The sequence below is a fragment of the Microtus pennsylvanicus genome, chromosome 10, assembly GCF_037038515.1.
Source record: "Microtus pennsylvanicus isolate mMicPen1 chromosome 10, mMicPen1.hap1, whole genome shotgun sequence".
NCBI lineage: Eukaryota > Metazoa > Chordata > Mammalia > Rodentia > Cricetidae > Microtus > Microtus pennsylvanicus.
The window spans coordinates 33,284,617-33,312,128 of NC_134588.1; the positions used below are offsets into that span (position 1 = coordinate 33,284,617).

General features: G+C 37.4%; 1 protein-coding gene across 6 annotated transcripts in view; it reads right to left on the bottom strand.

The window, feature by feature from the left end:
- The window catches only part of Ptprc (protein tyrosine phosphatase receptor type C), a 106,921-nt gene that overhangs the window by 24,314 nt on the left and 55,095 nt on the right, over positions 1-27,512 (bottom strand). For 3 of the 6 annotated variants that reach the window (XM_075988125.1, XM_075988123.1, XM_075988122.1), the window contains 15 exons: positions 27,202-27,342; positions 26,431-26,502; positions 25,131-25,154; positions 23,700-23,915; positions 22,166-22,303; positions 21,197-21,331; positions 17,676-17,798; positions 12,576-12,731; positions 10,183-10,391; positions 7,223-7,283; positions 5,853-5,961; positions 5,215-5,249; positions 3,709-3,818; positions 2,929-3,019; positions 2,762-2,838 (listed from right to left, as the gene is read on the bottom strand). In XM_075988125.1, the coding sequence (XP_075844240.1) occupies positions 2,762-2,838; positions 2,929-3,019; positions 3,709-3,818; positions 5,215-5,249; positions 5,853-5,961; positions 7,223-7,283; positions 10,183-10,391; positions 12,576-12,731; positions 17,676-17,798; positions 21,197-21,331; positions 22,166-22,303; positions 23,700-23,915; positions 25,131-25,154; positions 26,431-26,502; positions 27,202-27,342 (1,697 nt within the window). The remainder of the gene's footprint in view (positions 1-2,761; positions 2,839-2,928; positions 3,020-3,708; positions 3,819-5,214; positions 5,250-5,852; positions 5,962-7,222; positions 7,284-10,182; positions 10,392-12,575; positions 12,732-17,675; positions 17,799-21,196; positions 21,332-22,165; positions 22,304-23,699; positions 23,916-25,130; positions 25,155-26,430; positions 26,503-27,201; positions 27,343-27,512) is intronic. The other 3 variants (XM_075988128.1, XM_075988127.1, XM_075988126.1) reach the window with 1 other exon arrangement.

A 27,512-nucleotide genomic window follows, 5' to 3' on the forward strand; every position in this document is an offset into this window, starting at 1 on the left:
CAGACAGACACAGGTTAAGATCTTTCCTGGTAAGCCAGCTCGCGGTGCTACACAGAATATTAGAAATGGGTTAGATCAATATGTAAGAGCTAGCCAATAAGAGGTTAAAACTAATGGGCCAAGCAGTGTTTAAAAGAATACAGTTTCCGTGTAATTATTTCTGGTAAAGCTAGCCGGGTGGCGGGAAGTGGCCTGCTGCTCCTCACAACAAAATTCAGTATCCCTTCTATATACCAAAGATAAAGAAGCTGAGAAGGAAATCAGAGAAACATTGCCCTTCACAATAGCCACAAAAAACATGAAATATCTTGGGTAACACTAACCAAAGAAGTGAAAGGCCTGTTCAACAAGAACTTTAAGTCATTGAAGAAAGAAATTGAATAAGTTGCCATAAAATGGAAAGATCTCCCATGCTCTTGGATAGGAAGGAATAACATAATAAAAATTCCTACCAAAAGCAATCAATGGATTTAATGCAATCCCCATCATAATTCCAAGACAATTTTTCACAGACCTTGAAAGAACAATAATCAAGTTATACGGATCACAAAAAAAAGAAAACACTAAGATAGCCAAAACAACCCTGAAACTTATCCAAAACACTAAAGGAACATCCAGAGGATTCATAATCCCTGACATCAAGCTCTATTATAGAGCTACAGTAATGAAAACAGCTTGGTATTGGCATAAAAACAGAGATGTTGACCAAAGAAATCAAATCAAAGACCTGGATATTAATCCACACACCTATGAACACCTGATTTTTGACAAAGAAGTTAAAATTATACAATGGAAAAGATAGCATTTTCAAATGGTGCTTGCATAACTGGATGTCAACATGTAGATAAATGGAAACGATTTATATCTATCTCCGTGCACAAAACACAAGTCCAAATGCTTTAAAGGCCTCAATATAAATCCTACCACACCGAAACTGACAGAAGAGAAACTGGGAAGTAGCCTTCAATACATGGGTACAGGTGACTACTTCTTATATATAACACCAGTAGCACAGACAATTAGAACAACAAAAAATAAATGGGACCTCTTGAAACTGAGAAGCTTCTGTAAAGCAAAGGACACATTCAATAAGACAAAAAAAGACAGCCAACTGAATGAGAAAATATCTTTACCAACCTTACATCAGACAGAGGACTGATCTCCAAAATATACGAAGAACTCAAGAAATTAGAGATCAAAATACCAGATAATCCAATTTTAAAAATGGGGTACAGAACTAAACATAGAATTCTCAATATAAGAATCTCAAATAGCCCAAAGACAAATAAATGTTCCACATCTTTAGCCATCAGGGAAATGCAAATCGAAACAATTCTAAGACACCATCTTATGCCAGTCAGAATAGTTAATATAAAAACACCAACGATAGTTTATGCTGGAGAGAATGTGGAGTAAGGGGAATACACCTCCATTGCTGATGGGAATGCAAACTTGAAAATTCAGTCTGGAACTCAGTATGGCAGTTTCTCAGAAAATTGGGGATCAGCCTACCTCACAATCCAACAATATCACTCTTGGGCATATACCCAAGGTATGCCCAATCATATTACAAGGACATCTGTTCAACTATGTTCATAGCAACATTATCTGTAATAATCAGAACCCGGAAACAACCTAGAAACCCCTCAACCAAACAATGGATAAAGAAAATGTGGTACATTTACACAATGGAGCTCATCAACTCTGGCCAGACAGGGAAGAAACCAGCATAGGACCAAACTGAACTCTCTGAGTGTGAATGGCAGATGTATGGTTGGAGCAGTCTGCTGGGCCACTGGCAGTGACACAAGGATTTATCACTTTTTGGCTTTTTGGGAATCCATTCTTTTTGGATGGATACCTTGCTCAACCTAGATATAGTAGGAAGGACCTTGGACCTTCCCCAAAGCAGTGTGCCTTGCCCTCTCTCAAGGGACAGGGTGGAAGAAATGGGAGGAGGGGAGGGAGTAGGAACTAGTATTTGTGTATAAAATGAAGAATAAGATGGCTTGTTTTCTTTAAAAAAACAAAAAACAAAATAAAAAAGGAACTATGAATCCATGAGGACTCACCTCTACCCAGAAGTAAAACTCGGTAGAGTGGGTAAGGAGATGTTCTCAGCCATACATATGTGTTTCCCAACTGTGCAAAATTCTTTAGTTCACAGGAAGCAAGTTTAATTGAAAATTATATAAGCCAAATTTGTAAGTGTTTTAATAAATTCTGTCTAGATATTTTCAATTTGGATAACTACACAGGAGATGAGCAACATCAGTGGAGAAAGCAGCTACTGCAGTGCCTTGTAGAACAGAAGCACAACAGTTTGGAGTTAAGCAGACCTGAACTTCAACTCAGTAAAAACCTTTACCAATTTCATTAGAGTCTTAGTAACTAAAGAACCCGGGCTTCCCATCCTCATCTATCTAGAGGGCATAGTGTACTCAGATGAAGAAATGCAGAGTTCTTATGGGAAATGTGTGCAGAGAGTTTAACGCACAGCAAAGAGCAGGTTTTAATCTTGGCTAAGAAGAAGTACTATTTACTTCTAGCACCAGCAAGCATATACATAACTATTTTTGCAAACATTAATGTTTTTGTTGTAGGTATCAGTGTTGTTACGGGTTTAACTGAAAATATTTCTAAGAACTTCCCTAAAGTTTTCCAGAAACAGTAAAGGAACTCAATGGAACACATACATACAAAGAAAACGAACATTTCCAGCAGCCAAAAGAGGCTATAAGGTAACAGCATATTTACTCACGTCAATGTAGCTGGCATTTATGTAGGTGGACCCTGCATCTCCATTTATTTCAGAGAGTTCAACACGGTTATAGTCATCTGTTTGAAGAAAAGAACACTTCAATATTGAAATACCGAGTAGTCACTCTCTGTCAGCGTAAAGAAGCTCAGATCCCTATGTGCACTCACAGGGAAGGATGTCAACATAGCGGTTCTTATTCTGGTTGTGGGGTTTCCGGGCATCTTTGATAGAAAACTTGCTGAATACCCGTGGAATGCTCTGAAAGACACAAGGATTCTTGGGGTTACAGAAGATTCTGAAAAGAATAAGGAAAAGGAGGAAGAAGAAGGAGATGAAAATAGAGGGAGGAAGGGAGAAAGGGAGGGAAGGAGGAAGGGAGGGAGGATGTTAAGTTAGTTTCTCCTTTGCCAGTTGTCACTGGAGCTAAATGAGGTAACTTATAAATATATCCTTTCTACTGTCAAACATGCTAAATAAAGTAGCTGAAATTAATTTTATTATGTACTTTTCAAAAAGCCCACATCTTTCCTATAAAATTAATGACAGATAAATTAAATTAGAAAATAATTTCAAAAAATGTCTTATCCTACATTAAAAATATACAATAATCAATGTGATACTCAAAACTTTAGTTCATGACTGATCATTAGATAGCCATATAGAACATAAGAACAAAATGAACCCAATATGTTTTGTGACAGGACTTCATAATCAGTTACAATGCACTAAAACATTACACTATGATGTTTACTAGTTTTATATTGTGAATGATCTTGCACCCTTAATGAGTCTCTCATCTGTAAATATTGCAGTAACATATGTCTGTATTGTATTAGTGTGTTCTGTGGGTAAATTATTAAGGCAAATGGTTGTGCAAATATACTTAACATGTAATCATCTTGATGACTATGTGGAATTTCTTACCCTGTATCAACGGTGACACATACCTGAAATTCAGCCAGAAACAGTCTTCCCTCATCAGCAATCTTTCTTTTATACGTTTCCAATAAAACATCAGCATGAATTGGCTCCACATCCATCAGTTGCTTTTCCTCATCTATAAACAAGTTAGATTCAAGACCAGTGTTGTGCCTGTCTCTCGGATATGCACACATTAATAGAATTTACAGCTTGAACTGAATCCTTAACAATTTTCTTCTCTTCATCTTTGTGGGAAATTTCATTCCCATGGAAGTGTTTGCTTATAAATTAATGGATTTTAAATCTTGCATGTAAATCATTTTCTGACTTTGTACTATTCTCTTTACTAGAATGAGCTTCTCATTTTCCTATGCCTAGGTAAAAGGCCCCTAAAAAATTTTCACTATTGTTAGACATCCATGGTTTTGACTGGTTACATGGAATGGATATTAATTGACATTTTTCTAAATTCCATGATTATGATTTTTCTCATCAACATGCTAAAAAAATATCCACCCAGCAGCTCTATCCCCACCCTCCATTTTTAACTTTTGTTCATTATTACAATTATAGAGATGATAAGAGAAAGTGATTAATATTCTTCTGTTCATCATTCATCTTAATTTTGTTACAGTATATTATCAAACATAATATATTCAACTTTTGTATCTCAAGAATATTTAAAAAATTAAGTACATTGTGAAACAACTTTTTATGATTTAAAGAGTGTAGGTGGGTATTTTTTATTTTTATTTTTAAGTTTTCTTGTGGTTTTCCTGGAATTTGGTTTCTGGAATAAAGTTTGCTTCTGGTTTATTCAACTTTGGTGGTTTGTGTCACCTCCCCTGTACCCAACATCTTAAGTAGTGAAAATAAGCTACTTTAATTTTTGTAAACATAGTCTAAACATCTTTAATGGTTTTTCCTGGTTCTGTCTTTAAAACATAAAGAAATTTTATGAAGACTGGATAAAGGAATGGCTTTATTTTATATATCATCCATCTTATTTATCATTGTGCCTTCAGTGGGAGGATCCACCATCCTACTCTGGCAGAACTTGAAGGTATTCCACATCACTTCCTCACTATAGAATATCATCTGCTCTCCCATTCTTCCTTCTTTGCTAGTTTGTCTGAAGTTTCCCAGCAGTCTTGGGCAACTGAATTCCTGCACCCTCCACAGGCAACTCTCTATCATTTATCTTTATACAGAACTATGCATATTACCCAGCTTAACGTTTACCAAACTGTTCCTACTCACCAATAGACCTGGCTTCTTCTATGAGAAACCCAAACCTTAAAAAGCAGAGACCATGGCCTGTCACTACGGTACTCTCAGTGCCATGGATAATATTTGTGATACCTTGAGGACTTCACATAAACGGCTACTTTTGCAGAAAAGTAAATTTGCTTCAAAATTTGTCAGTGGACAAATTTCAGGTTTGATTTTTTTTAAATGCACAGCTATTATTTAAAATAAGAGACTGTAAATTTAGAAAATAAATCTCAGTGGTAAAAATTATTTATACTCACCCCTTGTAACAAGTTCTTGTTGTTCATCTAAATTGCTGTGAAAATAAGAAACATAGAATTCACTTGAAGATCAACTAAACTGAGCAAACACTGTTTCATCGATGTAGTGAGTGACAGGAGAAATAGACGTAGGGATAAGAGAAAATGGGGTAGGGAAATTAGGAATGGGGGAAAACAAAAGGATGTAAAGTGGAAGAGATAAACAAGAATTTGGGGAGACTGAAGAAAGCAAGTGAGGGGAGAGAAAGTAACCAAGGGTTGCTTGTAAATTTCAGAAGGATGAGAATGAGTCAAGAGAGTCCTTCTAGTTTTCAGAAATATTTATCTTCTTGGGCAAAAAAAAAAAAAATGAATACACTTCCCAGAATGTCCCTCCTTTTGCATTTGATGTCCTCAGATTACTTTCATGTACTGAGAATTAAAAGAGAAGGTACACCTTCTTTCCACTGATTAGTATCAAAACAGGCCTACAATATCATTAGCAAATGTAGTGAGTATAAGTACTTACAGTTAGCCAATAATTCCACGTGAAGTCAGGAACTGAAGTCTTCTCTCATTGCTTGGTCAATGCATTTTGGACAACAGCTTGTGACATTATTACAACCACTATTACCTCCTAATTCAACATTGTCTCTTACCTGGATCTTTTCCTACGCAGATCATAGATTTTATACAGAACAACAAGCAGGGCTATTGTTGTCACAACAATCAGAAATATCAGGAATGTAATCAGTGCTTTAGCATTATCTAGAAATAAAAAGTGACACACAAGAACTTATTAGGTCAAGTACTTTGCTGGACAATGTGACTGACCTTCATGAACTAGAATTTTAGTATTTTTCATTTATGGTAAAGATTCAAAGCTAAAATTTTAGAATAAGATAAAATACATTAGAGTCTTGATTGTGCAGTGATGGGCTCTGTTATTTCAACATCCCCAAGGCATTTATATTTAAAGAGACTAATTAGAATATAGATGAGCCTTCCATTGCTTCCCATTAAATACTGTACTTTTGTAGAAAACTATCATTTAGATTTAATTCCCTTTCACAGTCTCATTTAAAAGGGATCAATGAGGTAATGTAGTTATTACAGCTTTCAGAAAGAAACTCCTAGTTTACCATTGAGCACAGAAGTGGGTAGCCTCCTAAGGGATTCATAAAAGCTTCTACCCCATGAAGATAAATCTCTTACATGCTCATTGGGGAATAGAACCAATTAACCAAGAGACAAAATTTATTTCATTTGACAGTGAGGATTAACACTTTCCCTAGTCTGAGTTTTCACAAAGAATCAATGTGAACCACACGCCTAGGGCAAGCAGGATTGGCATATCTTTATCCTGGGTCACTTGTCATCCTTTCCATGCCCACAATGGAAAGATAATAAACCCATGCAGTGACATCAAGCTTTGAGTCCTGGAGACAGGCTGTTGGGCTTCCATCTTAGTTCTTACTTCCTGGAAAGGAATTTGGCCAGAATCCTATTATCTTTGCACCTTAGTTCCTTAATTCCTAAAATGAGGCTAAATAGTGTAATTCCCGTAAATGATAGACTGTGAATAGTGTAGAGAAAAGTAGCTATCCACAATTTTCCAGGCCCCAATTTTTATGCTTTATTATCTATAATGATGCTGTAGACACGTAAGGTATCTTAGAAAATGAAATGTCATCAGCACACAAACCAGTAGCACAAATATATGTTGAACATCACAGTTTGGAAAGCAGTCCCATTTAAAAGAACTACCAAAAATATCTGTCAGTGCAAATAAATAGTCTAAAAAATTATAGTAAAGACAACATTCATTTAGTGACTAAATTATCAAATCTATTAATTTCATTTTATGACACTGTATTTTAATGTCTTTACTTGGATTTTTGAAAATTGCAGGTATTTATATAATGTGTATAAGCAACTAAGGAGTCAGTCTATAGATGCAAAATAGCACACCTTGTTCAAACAAATGCATACATATAGAAGTGGAAAAAAATAGGCCAGGATGACTTACAAGATGTTGATTCATTTTTAACAACTGCTTCTCCCTGATACTCTCCATTGAACAACGAGACCTAAATTTCAGTTAAAATAAAAAAAGAAAGAGAAAAAAATTCAATTTTCTCTATAAGTGTTCCTGGCATGTTTTAAAATGTACATTATTTCTCATAAATGCTGCTTGTTTTCATTAAAACCTCCTGAGTAAAAGCTGAGACTTTACAGTTATTTCATTGTACACAGTCAAAGAGTTTGAAAGGGGGTTGGCCTCTCTTAGGAGTGGCATCAATAACAAATGGAAATTGAAAAACACAGTCCAAGAAATGAATCCAGAAGGAATGATTTTAAGTTATAGTAAATAGACAAAAAATAACATTGTCTATTAATATGCTAGCAGGCTCACGTTTATTTTTAAAGTAAATCTTTATTTACAAGAGTGGGGTGTGGAATATGCATGCTTTTGAAGGTAAAGACATGGACAAATTGCAATGTGGAAATAATTAGCATAAACACCTAGAGCTCATAAAATTTAATACAAATAAAGAAAATGAGATTGATCTAAACAGAAACTGAAAGGGGTGCTGAAACAAGACTACTAATGCCACATAAATTCTGCAAAAATAGATCTGAATGACACCATTACAATGAACTGACATGATGTGACAACCATGCAATCATTCACGGAAGCCTTCGCTCTCTATATATGTGAATATAGGATTTCCCAGTATCCATAAACCAGATTGTGTCAATTACCTTTTATAAAGTAATATAATTCACAGCAATATAATTTAAAACTCCACAGATATAGATATAGTACAGATAAAACTGCTTGCTCCACAAGCCTGACAACCTGAATTCAATCCCTTGAGCCCATGGTAGAAGGAGAGAATTGACTTCCCAGACATGTCCTCTAACTTCCCTGTATGTGCACTAAGGCATATAGTGGCCACGTCCACATATGCATGTGCCTTCATTAGATAAACTAAAACTGATGAAGAAAATCTCCTCGGAGGAATGGGATCATCGCTGTGATACACCTGAGCACATGACCTCACTTCTTTGGAAATAGTTTGTGAGAAGATAGAAGAGTTTGGAGATTCATTCTAAAGATGGCTGAGAATACTTTAAGAAGAACATAATACATAACTCTTGTAGGAATCAGAAGACCAGAGTGCCAAGAATATGGCAAATAGTAAATGCCCAGCTCATGGTGTTACAAGACTTGTAGGGAACCAAGATTGAATGTATCAGCTACATAATACATTTTGGCAAAGAATCTGGCTACATCTGTCTGTGGCTGAGAAACTGAGCAGTAGTGAACTAAAAAGAAATGGATTCATCTCTTCTGTGGAGGAAATCTCATGGTAGCACAGTGTTCAGGCTGTAGGAGGGCTACTGCTTACTGCTCTCATTCATCGATTCAGGGAGAAAGAGGAGAAACACGAAAATGTGAAGTTCGGTGGAGAAAATAAGTGAGCAAGTTTAAAGGGGAAGATGGGGAGATCGTACTCGGTGGAAGATAATGGATTCAAAGTTATATACTTGGGTGTCAAGTTCACAAAGAGACTTATGAGGGTTAATACTGATTATTGCTTTGACAGATCTAGAATCACCTAAGAAATATATTCCTAGGCATGTCTGTGAGGGAGTAAAGTTAACTGAACAGAGAAAACCAACCCAAAATGCAGCAACATAGACCTACCAGGTAGAGGGTCCTAAATGGAACAATTATAAGAGAGCAAGCTGAGCACCAAAATTCATCTCTTTCTGCTTTCAGAATACAGGCACAATGCAGCCAGTTCTATCAGGCTCCTGACATAATGCCGTCCCTCAAACTAGAAGTCAAAGAAAGACTATCTTTCTTTAAGTTGATCTTTTCATGTATTGAGCAGAAAGTATTAAAGACTTTAAAGGACGTTGCTATTTACTGAAAAACATGTTTACTGAATTCTGTGTATATTAGAGTTCAATATAGTTATCATTCATAGAATATGATAAACCCCATTGGAAGTTAAGTAACAAAAATGTGGAAAGGTGAGCATAATGAAATAATACAGAAAAAAATAAAATTTGCTGAACTTTCTTAGAAATGGTGATTTTATCTAATGCATAGAAATTTTCATTACAAACAACAGAAAGGTCTTTATAATGCCCAGTCCGTGGTGAAATTATAGATATTTAAAGATTCCTGGCATTTATTTTATGTTCGAATGTTTTCTTGAATTTGTTTCTAGTATTTTTTTAATTTCAAAGCACATATAAAATTTTGTAGCTGAAAACAATAAAAATAAATATTTAGCAAAGTAAAGATATGCTACCCATGAATTGTCTCCTACCAGATGATATGGGAGGTCCTTCTGTGTATGTGTTGCTTTTATTGGTTAATGAATAAAGAAACTGCCTTGGCCTGTTGACAGGGCAGAACTTAGGTAGGCAGAGAAAACTGGACTGAATGCTGGGAGAAGGAAGGTAGAGAGAGAGAAGACATAGTGCCATTGCCTGAGACAGAGGTGTTGTAACCTTGCCGGTAGGTCACAACCTCCTGGTAATACACAGATTACTAGAGATGTGTTAAATTAAGATGTAAGAGCTAGCAAATAAAAATTAGAGCTAATGGGCCAAGCAGTGATTTAATCAATATCTGTATCTGTGTGGTCGTTTAGGGTCTAAGCTAGCTGGGTGGCAGGGAAAACAAACGGCTCCCTCCAACAACCAGGCACACAAGCAATAACTTCCCTACAGTTGTCATTTTGAAGTTGCAAATACTCTAATAAAATTTTGCCTTAAAACCTTGCTTTTCATTCCAGAGATAAAATGCCTGGCATCAAATTTTGGAATGTTCTAAAGTGTTGCTTTCACAAGTTATCAGAGATCTTTAAATTCATATGAGCTTGACCTCAATGCCATGTAAGTGCTAAGGCTGAAACACTGTGCTACAGCTGGGGAAAGCAGTGATGACGGAAAACAGTAGCTTACCAAAAATGTATAGTCAGTTGAGTAGTAGAGATCCTTTAAGTCAAATCTGCATGTGGTTTTGTTGAAAGTCTTAGGTGAAGAACGTTCACTTTTGACTTCCAAAATGTAAAATTTCTTGGGGCCATTAATTTCAAGAGGAGGTTCACATGTGACACTTATAGCATTTTCTGACATCCGGGTGGCTTTCACTTTATTGACCTTGCTTGGCCCTATCAAAATAAAGAAATGTGTGTTATCTTAATCGTTCGATATGCGAGAATTTAAATAACTTGAAACCTGAGTACAATGTAAATCAGTTTAAATATTGGTTTGCACACAAGAACACAGAATCAAAATCTATGTCAAAAATCTAAAAAAATAAATCACCTCTTCATTAAGTATTAATGTATAAAAGCTTGCTGGAAGTCTTGAGAATTTGCACAATCCCTGAAGAACAGGATGCGGAACTAAATAGCACTGCAAAGTGAGAAGGAGGCAGGGCGAGGAAGGATGACAGAGAAACATGTATAAGTCCCCTCTACACCCCAGGCCCTCCTTTTCTCATGAGTCTTCCACTCAACCAGGTAAGATTCCTGAAGCAACAAACCACTTTCATTTGCTTTGACATCCCAGAAACCTGGGAAGGCAACAGTACCATACAGTTGTAGGACTTGGAAATGTTTCAATATTTTTATTAATTCTTTGAGAATTTCATACAAAGTATGTTTGAGCCTATTCATACATGTATGCCCCAGCTCCTCCTCTAACTATCCGCTCAGCACTGTCACCCTTCCCTATTCAGCTTTGAGTTTTACTCCTCTTCTTCTTGCCCCCATTAAGCTAGTTCTTGGACTTGGGGCCTGTCCTAATGTGTGGTCAGCCTATTAAAGAAAGCTGACTTTCCTCTGGTAGTATCAAATGCTAACAGTTACTGAGCTAGGGATGGGATCATGTGCACACTTTTCCTCTCTCTGCCAGAATTTTAGGATTTGGACATTTAAATCATAGGCCTAAGTGACATGGAGAATTTTTTTCTTCATGAATCTGGAGCTCATTAGGCCCTACAACCATAGCTCCTACCCTTCCCCCAGACTCTTTCCTCTTTCCTGCTCCTAATTGAAATTAGCAGTTACTGGACACTAATCTTGCTTTGTTTCTGCAAATTATGTGAACACAGCATTGGAAGCAAAGTCATTGAAATTCCCAGTGTACAACATGACATAAATAAAGGCTGTGTATTGTGAAATGTTGTGTCATGTGAATAGAAGCCAGGGCTCTGTAGGGCATCATGAGCATCTCGGTGCACTTCATGTTTCTAGATAGGAAATTTGCTGGGAATGCAGGGAGGATTAAATGCTTGAAGTCTTACAAAGCACATTGGCTCATGATGCCTCCATATTTCTTCCTTCAACCCTGTAACTTTATCTAATAAGGACAGTAAACCATGATTAGCAGTTTTAAAATATTTTTTTCTAAAATTATTTAAAACCTTAAATCCTGGGTCAAAGGAGAAGGGAGGGTACAAGGGGAAGAGGAGAAGAGAAGGGGAGGGATGAGGAGAACTTGAGGAAATGGGATAGTCGAGATGAAGAAAGGACAGAGATGAGAGCAAGGAAAGAAATACCTTGATTGAGGGAGCCATTAGAGGGTTAGCAGAAACTTGACTCTAGAGAAATTCCAAGGAATCCACAAGGATGACCCCAGCTAAGACCCTAAGCAATAGAGGAGAGGGGGCCCATTCTTGACTTGCCCTGTAATTAGACTGATTAATATCTTAAATATCACCATAGAACCTTCATCCACAACTGATGGAACAGATTCAGAGACCCACATCGGAGCTCTGGACTGAGCTCCCAAACTCAAGCTGAAGGATGGGAGGAATGAGAATATGAGGAACTAGGTTAAGACCATGATGGTTGTACCTACTGAAACAGTTTACCTGAGCTAATAGGAGCTCACCAACTCCAGCTGGACTGGGAAGGAACAAGCATAGGACCCTCTGAATATGGTTGACAGCTGCATGGCTGGGACAGACTAAGAGGCCACTGGCAGTGGCACCAGGATTTATTCCTACAGCATGCACTGGCTTTTGGGGATCCTATTCTCTTTGGATGCATACCTTGTTCAGCCTAGATATAGTATGGAGGGCCTTGGACCTTCCCCAAAGCAATGTGCCTTACCCTCTCTGAGGATTATATGGGGGGGGGATGTGTGGAGGGAATGGGAGGGAGGGAGGGACTGGGAATTTGGATTGTTTATTTTAATCTAATAAATTTTAAAAAAATTAGATGCTAATGAACATGCCAGGCCCATGTATTTCTCAAACAAATTAGAAAGATCAATGAATTGTACATAAAAATGGCATTTGTTGTTCTTTACCATTCATGGAAACAACATTAAAGCAAAGCACTTACGAGCCGCTTTTGTCTGAAAGAAGCATTGCTCGGCACTCCCATTGCGTTGCACCCTGCCGTTGACATAGGCGTGGAGTGACACTCTATAGTATGTATAAGGTTTCAGCTGGATCACTTCAATATGGCTCTCAGTCGCTTCCAACTTTGTACAATTTTCTAAAATTAAAAAGAAAAAAATTAGTAAGTTTCTGCAAGCCAGGATCCCTATGCATATAACTTGATTTTTACATGATATCATTTCAAGGAGACTCCAAGTATTGAGTGAATTTATATATGAAGACAAGCGCTGCACGTTGCCTCTCACCTGTGTTCCCAGCTCCAAATCTTTAGATGTGAGTATATGACCGGGAGTAACTGGAGAAACGAGGAAAACACAGAGGAACTGGGGAGAGGGTTCTAGAGAGGGACAGCAGGATATAGGTGATATGAAATGGGTCATGAGAGACTTGAAGGGGGCTTTAATGGGGAAGGGAGAACAACACAGAAAAGGAGAAAGACACAGGAAAGAGGGAAGGGGACACGAACCACTAAGGATTCTTGAAGAAGACATTTACTATTAGCATTACTTTATATTTACCCATATGTGGTAAATATGTAGCAGGTATGATCCTATTGCTAATGACACCTCATAATTCACTGTGTCATGAGAATGAGGGAAGACTTGGTGAGGAGTCAGAGCACTTAAGCTAGAATTGACCTGGAAGCCTCCTCCCTGAGAACTAGCTTTCACAGTACCAGAAGATGACATGCAAGCCACTGAGGAAGGACAACTATCGCTGTGTCATCTAAGAATCACAACAATGACCACCACACCAGGGCATGCTTAAGGGTGCAACAGTGGTTCTCATATCTTGGCAGTACTCAATTGCTGTCTAATTGGACTTAAGACCCACTTAACAGGAGAAAAATTTTCCTGGTGCTGTAAACATAGCCAGCTACATGTGGTTAGAAATTGGTCATAGACTCTAGAGGAACACTACCTCTGGCAATATCCTAAACCAGCATTCTGCCTAAGTGAATTCTAAATATCTATTGTTATACTAAGGTAAGTGTAGCTTTTACCCATCATCAAAGAAACTTATTTTTGTGCAGAAAGAGCCCATTACAGAAAACCACAACTTGTCAAATAGCAGAAAACACTTGACTGCAGAGTGTTCAGCTCCAGTTAATGTATCAACAACACATCTCCTGCACCTTAGGCTCAGGGGATATCAAGGAAGAGGGGGAGCAAGAGGACTTAAAAGTCAGAGGACCAATAAGTCTGCCGTGTAATTGTGTCCTCTAGCTAGGACACGAAATCTGCGCTGATGAGATTTCAACACCAGAGCTACCCGATGAGACCTGAACAACCTGACAACAGTTGACATCCAAACCCAGATGGGGGAAACTTCACAGGGCCCAACCTTAAACGAAGAGCTACAAGGTGTTAACAACTGTTGAGATCTGAATAACCCGTCTTCTTTAGGATGATCCTTTTGATTGGTTATTTGATAGCAAGTGATATGCAGGCAACCCTGAATGGACTCAGAAGGCTGTATTTTTATATTTCTTCACTTATGTGTATACGTAGCAAAAATTAAGTAAGAGAACAGTGTGAGATTTTTTAGAGAAAGGACCAGGAGAAGCATAAAAAAGAAGAAAGGGAGGGAAATGAGGGAAATGGTCTGTGTGCTTTAATTATATATACCTATAAATATATATGAGAAAGCAATACAAACAATATTGAAATTTCATTGAATAACTTCAATCATTCTGACAATCTCAAAGCATGCAACATTATGATTACATATCATTAATGCATATTCCATTAACTTAGACATATTTGTGGAGATTTTGTTTTCTGGCACAAGACGGGCCCCAGTGAACACTACAAAACCTTCAGTTGTTTTCATCACAGCTTTTCTGATACTTAACTCTCACCTTAGAGCATCAATGGGAACTACTGCCTTTCAGGAGAGATGCCCTCAAATTACCAATAACGAGACTTACTGTTTCACATTATTTTAAGGCTGTAGGAATTCATGGGACCATGAGAATGAGGGAAGACCTGATTACGATAGCTGAAATCTGGACTTTGCAAGGAAAGATGGGTTAGATTGAAAGAGAAAAACTAGATATCTGGGGGCAGGGGAGAGTCTAATCCCTGGACTGTGCATGCTCTACAAGCATGTTGCTGTTGAGTTGCACTGCCACAAAACATTAGAAATGAAAAAAAAGGATGTTTTGAGCTTATGGACAAACATGACTAGCATAGCAGATTTTGGCTATATGGATGAAGAGAAGTCAAGACTTAGATATACCATAGGGCATAGCTTGAAGAGCTAGTACGTGTTAAATGGGAAATCATTGACACAAGTTGACATTTTAGTTGAAAACAAAATATAGCAAAGAAATTATAAGCAGCATGTTATCAGACAGAAGTTACAATGATAACAATAACACCAAAAAGTGATCAATGACTCTGTACATGTGACAGTCACTGTTTATGTGATGGATAAGTTAATTGATTTAACCCTCACCATAGTTACAAAGTTGGTATTTACCACATCATTGGATTTTCTAGAAAAATGAACCTTAAGAAATTAAGCTGCTTGTCCATGACCACAGGTAAGGAAAATGAAGCCAGAATGGAGCTTAGACACTGAAGAATAGAATTTGAGCTCCTGCATTTACCATTTCACCTGCCCTCTGGAGAAAAGCAGGAAATAAATGCCCACAGTGGGGTGAAGCCTGAATTTCATCTTGAGAACATACTTCTCTGGTGTCTTTCAGGAACAGTATCAAGAAAGACTCAACCCAAACAGATTACCAAATTTCTATAGTGGAATATCACCATGGAAGTCCCAATAGTAAGGGACAGAAGGTAGTTTCTGTAATGGTATCTATGTCTCAGGATTCCCCAAAGCCTGGGTATAGTGAGGTTACTTTCTAGATTGGGTCTGATTTATACATAGTGGGAATCCTCTCCAGAAAGGCTGCACAAATGAGGGTCAGATGACACCCTATGACCCAGGCCTTCTGTTATGTTTTTATACAGTGTCTGGTTTTTAGGATAATTCTTCATCACTGGGACAATCTCCAGGGGTCAAAGGTGCTGATCTCCAGCTCACCTTGGCTTTTATTTAGTGACCTAAATTCATGAGCTTGTATACGCAATCTCACAAACATTCTGCATCAGAACACAGCTTCATAACGTAAGTCAATGAAGCTTGTATTTTACCTAATGCAGCAAAAGCGAAATAGTTCATCTTAGTTTTGAACAATAAATCTGAAGATTTTTTGAAGAGGTAACTTAGTGTATAGACAGAATGTTTGGGATGTTTGTTTCAAATTACTAAGAATTTCTAGCTTTGGTCGAAAGGCTTTGTCATAGTTAATCTTGATTGACAACTTCATTGGATTGAGAGAGGCCTAAAATCGGTAAGACACACTTGTATGTCTGTGAGGTATTGTGGGACATGATTGACACATGATTCTGTGAAATGAGTGAGACAGATCTGCCCTGGATATGGATATGTGGAGTAAGGATGAAGCTCGGTCAGGAATGAAGGGCAGATTCTTTTTGAGTGGGTATGGCTTTTTCTGGTGCCTTCACATACCTTTTTAAGATCTGAACACAGCTTGTGGTGGTGACCCTGCAGGAGGCTTTTAGGCCTTTGCTTTTGTATTATGGTCCCTCTTTTCTGAGGATCCGAACCTCTTGAACTAAACAACTACTACTTTTCCTGTCTCTGCAGCTGGCCGCTGGACACTGAAGGACAACCCAGTCTTAGACTGTGTTAGCTAATCTAATAATTGTTATTCACATCCTCATGATTTTCTTCTGGTAAAGAACCCTCACTAACATATTCCACAATACTTTACATGAACACTCTTGGTTCCTTCATGAACCCAACTTAATAATTCATCCTGTCCTTTACCCTAGTTATTCAATTCAGTACAAATATAGATTTTTCAGACTCTACAAAATTCAAATAAGCCACATACACATGTAGCTCTACCAAATACTGTCATAAAAACAGTGCAGTAGAGAATATACCAAAGTAGGAATGCAGCAAAATAGAGTAGTAAGAGAATCTTAAAAACAGAAAGAAACCCCAACAGTGCACTCCTGAAGAAGCCAAGCAGAAACTTCCATAAAACACATGTCTGATGAAGCAGGGGACATAAGGAGCCCCTCCATTTTATCTTCCTAGAATCTCTATTTCTCTTGTCTTTTGAATCTTATCAGATTCTCAAATGGACCATTTATATTTCTTGCCCATAACACTTTGGCTAAGGACAACATGCCTCTTAACTTCCTTTTAGTCATTGGATTATTATGACTTCAAGAATAGGGGAAAATGCTATCAAAACATACGAGCATTCAAAAATGTTCTTTTAGCTTTCAAATTTTGTAACTTATGTCTGATTTCTTCCAGCCAAACCCAGAGAGGACTCAGTGAGTGCTCTGTTCATTGCGACCTCAGCGCAGAGGTAAAGGGCTGTCCAATGTGCAGGCTTCCCTGAGAGGCAGTAATTGTCCATGTTGCTTTCTATAAATGTTCTAGACATTTGGTCTTCTCCAGGAGATAACTGTTCATTTAAGCAGAATGATCTAAAGCTAGTCATGCTGAATTTTGGGGACTCCATCAATTCTGAAGCAGACTAATTAAGGACTATAAATGACCCAAGTTCCCACTTTCAGCAGCTAAATGGGATGGTGATCATTTGTTTTCACCCAATATTGTGTGTTTGCATTTGTCTGTGTGTTTATCTAGGAGCTTCAGTGGGGAGTTCAAGATAGTACAGACCAATTACATAGAATTTGCAGGATGTATCACATATAATTTTTAGAATTTTTTCCTTCCTCGGGGGTTCTCAAATGTCAAGATTAAAGTTAAGAAAGATTAAGAAAAATATGCAAGTGTTAGAAATATTCTTGATTTTTGCTACATCTGAGGCAGGAAAGTCATTTGTGAATAACAGTTCTGAAACAGAGCACAGAAATCTCACCATTCACATAAAATCCCTGCAGCCCCCAGGCTAAAACCATAGTCCCAGCATTTAAAAATTCTTGATTTTTTTTCCTTTGTGGGAATTACATTTTTACAAAATTACCTGAACTGGTCTTATTGGAACACAAATAATATCCATTGAGAAAAGTTGAGGGGCGATCCCAGATAACTAATGTTTTGTTCTCAGTTACATTCCCACACAAAAACTTCCTGGGTTTCTCTGGAACTGTTAAAAAAAGAAAGAAAAAAAGTTACAATGCAAAATAAGTCACTTAAAAAATAGTATTTACATAACAAGATGGAATCACTAACAGCCATCTTTTGATTGATTGTGAATTAATAAAATCTCAGTGAAGTAGTGTGGGAGAATGGTCTGTATTCTATTAATTATATTTTAAATAAAGAATGATTGGTCAGTAGCGAGGCAGGAAGTATAGGCAGGACAACCAGACAGGAAGTAGAAGCAGGTCAATGAGAACAGGAGAATTCTGGGAATGAGGAAGCCCATTCCTATGCAGTTCTGATCCATCCACAGAAGGAGCAAGATGTGATTGCCTCGCTGAAAAAGGTACCGAGCTATGTGGCTAACACAGATAAGAATAATGGGCTAATATAAGTTATAAGAGTTAATAAGAAGCCTGAGCTAACGGGCCAATCAGTTTATAGTTAATTTGTAATTTTCTTTGGGACTTAACAATTGCAAGAACCAGGCAGAACAAGGACTCGGCAGGACAGAAACCTCAGACAACAGTGAAGTCCTTAGATTTCTACTGTATTCTTTAGATAAGGTTTCTTTCGTAGAGTCTATTTTGTTCCAATACAGCAGTAGGAAATCTAGTATCCCACTGATTTGAAGAATTCCTGAGAATATTCTCTTCTCATGGATGCTGTTGTTCAGATATTTTGATATTTTAAGATATTGTTGTGTGAAATCATTCAAACAAAATCAATGATACTTGCTTAAGGTGTAGCTTGATGAATTATGAATGTATGCATCCATGTGCTATATCACAATACTGAAAACTTTCTATTGTCCTTCTATGTCACTTAACAGTCAAAATGAGCCCCCTGAGACACATATAGCATATTCTATTTACTTTCTACTGCTGTAGATTGAATATAACTTTGTTTTTATTGTAAATAAATAGAATTAAACAGTAATATTTTTCACAAATTATATTGGTTTTAATATAACACTTGGATTTTTTTGCACATCATAACTGTGTCTTTTTAGTCATCAGTAAGACTATGGCTTGTATGTTGAATGTCACAACATGTCTTGGTGGGATGTTGGAGAGGTAAGACCTAGTGAAAAATCTTTGGGCCATTGGAAGTACACCCTTAGATGGAATCAAGGGTCCCCATCCCTCTCTTTTTCCTTATTGATACAAGTGATGAGTAGTTCCCTTCAAGATACATCCCTACCATTCATTGTCATCTGGTGTCCCTACCAGAGACCTAGTGCCACAAAGGCAACCAGCACTGGTCTGAAATTTCCAACCTCAGGATCTAAATGAATATTTTATCTTTATGTGGTTACTGTCTTACTAGAGCAAGGAAAGATAAGCAATGCTCTTACTTAACTTATGCCATAATTTCTCTATTACTAAACACTTGGTGGCTGTTTGACCTCTTTCCAAGACTGGATATGTAGGCACACATCCACTTTTCCTTGCAGATATAATCTTTCTTTCTATGTTGGATGAATTTCTATATTCTCATCAATAATGTTGCCAGTGATTTGTTAGTAGATGTGTATACAATCTCCATCTGGTTTTGAATTTAATTTCCCAGATGGCTAATGAGGTCGAGCAGTTTTTCCATGGACTCGGTCACCATTTGTATATCTTTTGCTAAAAGCATAGTTAAAATGCTTTCCTGTATTTCAATTGGAATATTTGGTGTCTTGTTTTGTAACTGAAAGGTTTTTCTATATATTTTGGGAAATTTTCCATGTCAAATATAAACAAATCATGGCTACTTTCCCACAGTACACAATTTATATGCTATTTCATTCAATCATTTCAATGAGACAGAGTATTGTTCAACTATGAAGTCAAATTTACAGATAATTTTATAATTCTTGCTTTTTTCCTAAAAAAATACAAATAGTATCTCACATGGTTTTGGTTAGGTACTTCATAACTTTAGCTTTTAGAGCAACAGTACACTTGTATGTGTTGAGATCCAATGGCTGACGGCCATTTGACATACTTGCTCTATAGGGATACTAAAACAGTTAACTGACTTGTATTTTATTAAATATAAACATTGTTCTTTTTAAGATTCCCCATTATATTACACTGGTTTTAAAAAGTTGGACTTATCTTGGTTTGTTTATTTACTTATTTGTATAACTGTGTCCATGTGTGTCCATGTATGTATGTGTGTTCGTGTATGCACACCTGTGTGTGTGTGTGTGTGGGTGCATGTGTGTGTGCATACCTTCTATCATATGCATCCTGTGAACAAGTTCAGGTCTTCAGGCAGCAAGCACCTTTACCCACTGAACAATCTGCCTGACCTCACTCTAAGTTTTTAATACCCAACATGATAGTAAACCTGTCTTCCTACTCTGCAGCTTTCTTTGCTCTTGGTATAGTTAATGTCAGTTTGGAAAAATAGGAGATGTGGATTTGGACATCCCCTATGGCCTCAACTATGAAACAAATTAGAGTCATGTTAGTATAAGACCAGGTAATCATAATGCACTTTGTTATTGCTCTGGTTGTTTTCAACAACAGGATTGCATGCATCTCAAGCAAGCCTTCCCACACTGTGCAGGTCTCACTCTTCAACCTGTCATCCTCCTACCTTAATCTCCCAAGCAGCTATGCTGGGATATCTATCATAATACCTAGCTTTCTGCTTCTCTGTCTCTCTCTGCCACCTCCCTCTCTCCTACCTTCTCTCCCTCCCTCTCTCCCCCTTCTTTCCCCCTTTCCTACTGCTTCTCTTCTCCTTTTCCTCTACTGATATATACAAATATTTTTTCTAGAAATGTCTCTACTGTTTGTGAGCAGTGATACCTTTTGTCTTTGTCATAGTTGATTATTCATTAATCATCATAAAAATTAATATTTACCAGCAAATTTTACATTTAATTGGGATTTATCTCTTCTCTCTTTCCAAATGCTGTTAATTTCAGAACCCCTTTCCATTTGTTAAGTTTTATCTTGTAATTAATTATAATGCAAAAATTTGGTAGCCACAGTTCATATCTTATACTTCACACTTAGATTTGCCTGAATTATACTGGTCAATTTGTTTACTTCACTCTTCTGTCAGAATCAGGACATGTCTGGGGGAGATGCATAAGAACACAGACTGAAGGGTGTTCTAAAAGGGAGGGCAAAGGAAATGAAGAAAGTAGGAATGATCCATGTCAACCATCTCAACCCTTTCCAGCAGTCTTGCAACATATACAATTAGAACAACAGAAAGAACAACTTTAAGTTTGTAGAATTTACTTTTAAATTCACCTTAAAATTCGTTTAGAATTGTTCTTCTCTGATATGCTTTCTGTAACTCGATACCATTATTTTCTGTGATTTCCCAAATAATGTAAGCCCAAAGAAGAAACAGAAATTCTGTTTATCTTATAAATGTAAGTAATGTACTCACTCTCCAAATCGGTCTCCACAGTTTTATTTTCTTGGAAAAGTATCACATTGTTATATAGGACTTCTGCAGCACATGTGTAATATGTTTGGGGTTTAAGACTGGGTAAGAAAATTTTTTGAGAATACCCTCGAGAATCTGCAAGAAATAAGTATTGCACGTGAGTATATATGCAGTGACACACAGCGTATGGCCTTCTTTCCTGAAGCCTCTGCAAATGGTGGAATAATAAGCTCAACATCTTGCCAATAGCAATACTAACTCAACTTTGTTGAGAAATCAGGACGACACCTCACTTAGCCTTTGCTTAAGAAGTTTTAGATTTTTAAAATTGATAGCTCATAATATGTTCCTGCTTTGGACACAATGCTTGAAGCATAACCTAGCAACTTCTCGTTGGCACAATGATGACAATCAGGGCCATACATTTCTCTTCTGCCCCTTCTGCCTCTGCATGTGTGCACAGAGGGTCACGTGCATCTCTCTGCCTATCTCACTGAATTCAAATATTCCTAAAAAGAAACTCTGCTTCATTAGGAACCCAAATTCCTTCCTAAAAGCACTTGTTTTCTTGTTACCTCCATATTCTTGAGCTTGCAAATGATTTTCATTGATGAGAGTCAGAAAACGTAACCTCTGGATTTATATAATACCATGCTTCCTTTCTACAAAATATGGACATCATCATTCTTTTATAATTTCCTCATCTTATCATCCTTTCGATGATGTCTGGCATATAGCAGTAATCAAGAAAATTCAATTAATTAATTTTCAATTTTTTTCAATAGTTACCATCCACGGTTGTTGGGTTTTTTTTCTATTTTGTGAATTCGTTTGAGTGACAGATACTGGAGTTATTGTATTCTAGCTTACCACAGACCACTGAGGGTCAGGGGAGGAGGACAAGCATATATATAGAAAGAACATTTAAACCACACGTGATGAATAGAATTTCTCTACTCAGTACCTTACCTGCAGTATCATTACAGTGAAATTTGTATGTAATTTTTGTGCCTTTACAGGCAGAGGGCTCTGTTTTCCACTCCAAGCAAATTGTAGTATTAGCATATATTTGTTCTGTGCAGTCATGCAGGGTAAACTTCTCAGTTCCTGTCAAGAGAAGAGAGAAGTGTCCTTAGGTTACACCTCTGGTGTGAAGGTGTGGTACCGACTATAGACTCTGAAATCACACCCATGAAGCCCAGTTTTAAAAGCATGAGGTTGCATTGGGAGAAGCCTAATAACATCCTGGGCTTGGTGCTCCTTGATTATCTAGTCCCCAATCCTAATTTTTAATTTTTCTTTGTTTCAGTTGACACATAATTCGACAAATTTGCATACTATATGGTGTTTGGATATATCTATACAATACATACTTCCCAATTACAGACAGTCTGTCTATCACCTCAGACATTTACCATTCACTAGGGAAGACAGCATATTTTTTGCACCACATATTTTAATAGAAATGTGTGCTGTTTTTCAATAGAATCCACACCGCTTTTATAAATGAAACTCAAGGAAAAGATAGATAAAATAGCTGATTTTTCCCATTTGAAAAAAAATTCTTTGAGGTTTTGATACTTGTTTGTTGGTCTGTTTTGAGTTTTTGGAGATACGGTCTCGTCTTGTAGCTCAGGCTAGCTTAGAACACACTATAGTAGCCCAGGCTGACTTTGAACACAGAAACTGACCTTCCACATGCTGGAATTACAACTTTGATATTAATATAACTAGAACTCTCCCTTTGATTTTTTTTCAAAAATATTAGATGTTTAAGTTTGTTCTTTTCACTGATATATATAAGAAACTTCTGGCAGGGGGAGTGGAAAGGGACAAAAAGAACACTTTGAATTTAAAAAGAAAACCTAGAAATCTCGTTTAATTATTTCACAAAATAGGTTGTTCATAATTCAAAGCAACCCCTTTTTGTTGTTCGTGTGTGTGCTTGTTTTGTTTGTTTGTTTTGTTTTGAGAAAGGGTTTCTCTGTCTAGCCCTGGAACTTGCTCTGTAGACTAAACTGGCCAGGAACTCAGCTCCACCTGTCTCTGCCTTCCTAGTGCTGGGATTAAAGGTGCGCTTCACCACTGCCCAGCTAGGAACCTTTTTGTTAAAGAAACAAGACAAGCCGGGCGATGGTGGCGCACGCCTTTAATCCCAGCACTCGGGAGGCAGAGGTAGGCGGATCTCTGTGAGTTCGAGACCAGCCTGGTCTACAGAGCTAGTTCCAGGACAGGCTCCAAAGCCACAGAGAAACCCTGTCTCGAAAAACCAAAAAAAAAAAAAAAAAAAAAAAGAAACAAGACAAGCAGGTGATGGTTCTAAAGAGTAAGTATGTAATTCTTCATGCTCTCCAGGGTTCTCAGCAGGAAACTCATTCTTATCAATGCTGACTTGCTTTCTCTTGGCTCTTTTCTCTAACCACATTAGCCCCCAGGCACACCATAACACACATATGAAATCACACTGATAGAAATACACAGATAGAAAGAAATTGACATTCACCTGGTGGTACATCTAGTTTTATAATTTTAGCTGGAGTACATGAGGCATCAGATGCATTGAAAGTTTTCTCTGAGCATTCTTCTAGATATTTAAGCTCTTTACAATCCACAGTTTCACATAGATTTTTGGGAGGATTGCCATATACTGGCTTTGCCTCAAAAGACTTATTACTACTGTTATATCTGTAATGAACAGTAATGTTCACAAATGTTTCATCTGGAAAGAAAAAAAGAAAATTAGTATTATCACTATTCAGAATGAATGAGAATACATTGGATAAGAATGCCTTAACATACTCTTTTGTGCAGAGAAAGATCTGCAAAAGAGTGAATTTATTAAGTATGCAACAAACAGAAGTAAAAGAACGATTGGCAAATATCGAATAAAAGCAGAAGATAAGACACCAAAATATCACCAAGTCAGGTTATAGATTTTGATACAATATCTTCAGGAATATGTAAGATATAAGAAAAGTATTATGTGCCCCATGTCATTATTACATAATTCCTTTTTCTTTTTTTTGTTTTTTTAATTTATTTATTTATTAAGGATTTTTGCCTCCCCCCCACCACCGCCTCCCATTTCCCTCCCCTCCCCCTATCAAGTCACCCTCCCTCATCTGCTCAAAGAGCAATCAGGGTTCCCTGACCTGTGGGAAGCCCAAGGACAGCCCACCTCTATCCAGGTCTAGTAAGGTGAGCATCCCAACTGCCTAGGCTCCCCCAAAGCCAGTACGTGCAGTAGTATCAAAAACCCACTGTGATGGTTCTTGAGTTCCCATTCTTCCTCATTGTCCGCTATGTTCAGCTAGTCCAAATTTATCCCATGCTTTTTTAGACCCATGCCGCCTGGCCTTGGTGAGTCCCTAATTCCTTTTTCTGATGAAGGTCCCAGTTTATGCTGAGATGACTGTTGGATTGACATCTGTCTTGCCTAGTAAACTGTAAAGTCCATGAGAGCAAAACCTAGTCTATTTCAATCTTCATCATCAGTTCAGGTTCATGATTGTATATCTGTCTGTTATTAGCAAGAATTCGATAATTACTTGTTTAATTAACTGACAGACAAGTTTATCTGCTTATGAACTCATATGCAAAAAAAAAACCTTCTGGCTTTATAACTACTCTTGTTTTTTAAAATGTCCTTATAAATCATTTAGTTATCTTGTCATGAATTATTCAGAGAACAAAAGTTCTCACTCATTGCATTACATATATATTATTATGCATAATAATAAATTCTTCATAAAACCTTTTGGCTAGTGTCAACAATTTCTATTGCCTGGTGAAAATTTCTTTTAAACAACTGTTAATATAGAGTTAACCATGAGAGACAGAAATAGTGTGTGCTAAGTTTGAAAGCTTAAAAGAGAGAAATGATTGAAATAATGTTCCCAAGTGACAGAGGCTGTCTTTGTGTCAAGAAACTTACCACAAGTTTTGGGTCTAGTAGTAGCTGTAATAGAGATGGAAAAAAAAAGACAATTATTGACATGTTATTTTAGAATGTGTCTTCTCTGTTCATCTTTGAGAATCTGTTTCATAGACTTTCTGTAAACTGGAAAGTCTACCTGCTTAGGCTTAACAATAATGCAATTTGCTTAATATCTTATTTTCACCTCATATATGCAAATGTTAAAAACTAATGAGATGACTGTGAATCATCTTAATTAACATATATAATAAAGACAACTGTAACTGTTATTATATGTAGACTTTTGGGTACAGATCTGATGCCAGCATGGGACAGGACCAAATCTAAAAACTGTCAACATATGCTAAGTCTTCATTCACTTCGTTGGTCTCAAACTGCATTGCCATAGTTATAGCCCTTGTAAAGCAATGCTCTGTTTTTGTTTTTCCTTGAAATCAGATGATAATAATAAAGGCTGGTTTGCTCCCAGGTTTAACCTTTGTAAGCTTCCCACACCCAAGATCCAGGGTAACTAATTGATCTCACAGAAATGACCTTGTATTAATATATGCATTGAACTCAGAGATTTTCAACCTTCCTCTTGCTATGATCCTTAATACTGTTCTTCATGTTGTAGTGCCTCCAACCATAAAATTATTTTTGTTGCTACTTCATAACTGTAATCTTGCTACTGTTATGAATCATAATGTAAATATCTAATATTTCTGATGGTCTTAGGTGACTCCTGTAAAAGTGTCCTTTAACCTCCAGGATGAAAACCACTGATCTAACTGAAAAAGTGGGAGTCTGAGTCTTTGGAAGCAAAAGGGCTTCTGCTAATCTTCTCAAAATGGGAAGAATCTGGGGATCATGGTGGGCTTGCCATCACTGGCTTCATGATCCTAGGCAATGTCATTGCCACAGATCTTCCAGGAGGTGTCTCACCTTCGTCTTCATGCTCCTCAGTAACTAACTGAAAATGGCATCAGTCCCCTACCTCCTCTCAATGGAAAGGGTAGAGGCTTTGATAAAATTACTCATCGTACACTATAAATGCTCCCCAAAGAAATTAAGTTCTAACAGACTTGGCTATTGCTTATGTGGGTTCTTATAAATGCCACGACTCTTTGTAGGTATGGCAGTGATGCTATAGGTGCGTGGTCCCAGCTACAAATGTGCTACACTAGTGTCTAGATTCTGATCCATGTCCAGAATTCCACAAAGAAGGCAGACTGAAGTAGACAAAGCCAGAGAGCCTGTGAGGACATGCCCAACAGTGGCAGAGATGTGCCTGTGTGACTGGAGGGAAGGTTGTCACCTATTGTGCTGCTTGCAGTGACAGTGCTTGCAAGGTCCTGAGTGGATGGTGCAGTGGCTGTAAGGTTGGCACCTGCAGGGAAATGAACAGAAGGATAAACGTTAATGAGTTTATTGTCTTGAAGCTTGAGGAAAAGCTCTTTCCTGAAGATAATTTGCTGAGTGATTCTTTCCTCATTTGAATTGATACTTTCCAAAACAGCAAAGTGAGTCAAAAATTGATATATGAATTGGTTTCAGAAAACACACATTTCAAGTAATTGTTAATATTTTATTACAACTTAGAGCAAGTTATTCACTCCTTAGTATAATTCTTACCTGAAAAACAATTTTCCCATTTTCCTCAAACTCGTATTTTCTATTGAATTACAGCTTTCCTTATTTTAGATACGAATTAGACTAATTAGACTTGTGAAATGTATAGTCTTCAAATCAATTTTATGAAATGAGTTTATTAGGGCCACTTTCATGAGAAGGAAAGCGAGTTACTTGTCCCAGATTATCTAGAACCCTGAGGCAGCTGTATTTGATAACAGAACTACAGGCCATTAATGTATATAATCCACTTCTTTGTCATGATCTTTACAATAATAATAGTAAAACTGCGCTTATCCCCCAAAAGTTTCTTCACAAGTTTCTTTTGGCTAATTTCTTATCGAGATGATATTTTTTACAGATGGGAAATCTGAAAATAGTATTGGGAGTAAAATAAGAGCTACATTCAAGTTTGGAGCCTCCATAGCCTAAAACATATACCAGATAATGGCCAGACCTGAGGAGAAATCTGTGGTGCTGATGTTGGAGGTGTGTGCAGGTGAGGCAGCAGAGCTGTTGAGTGCAAGGGAGTGGGTGGCTGTAGGATGGGCTGTATCTGCAGGAGAGGTCCCCAGTGCAGTCGTTGCCCCTGGCACACCTGTAATCAGAAGGGTCACCAACACTGTCACTCCGTCATGCCACATGCTGACATAGATATGATTGCAGAACTAAGAGGAATGAGCTATCTGGTATACCTACTGCAGTACAATGTATAACCAAACCCTAACTATAACCCTAACCCATCACATAGTCCTAATTCCATAGACT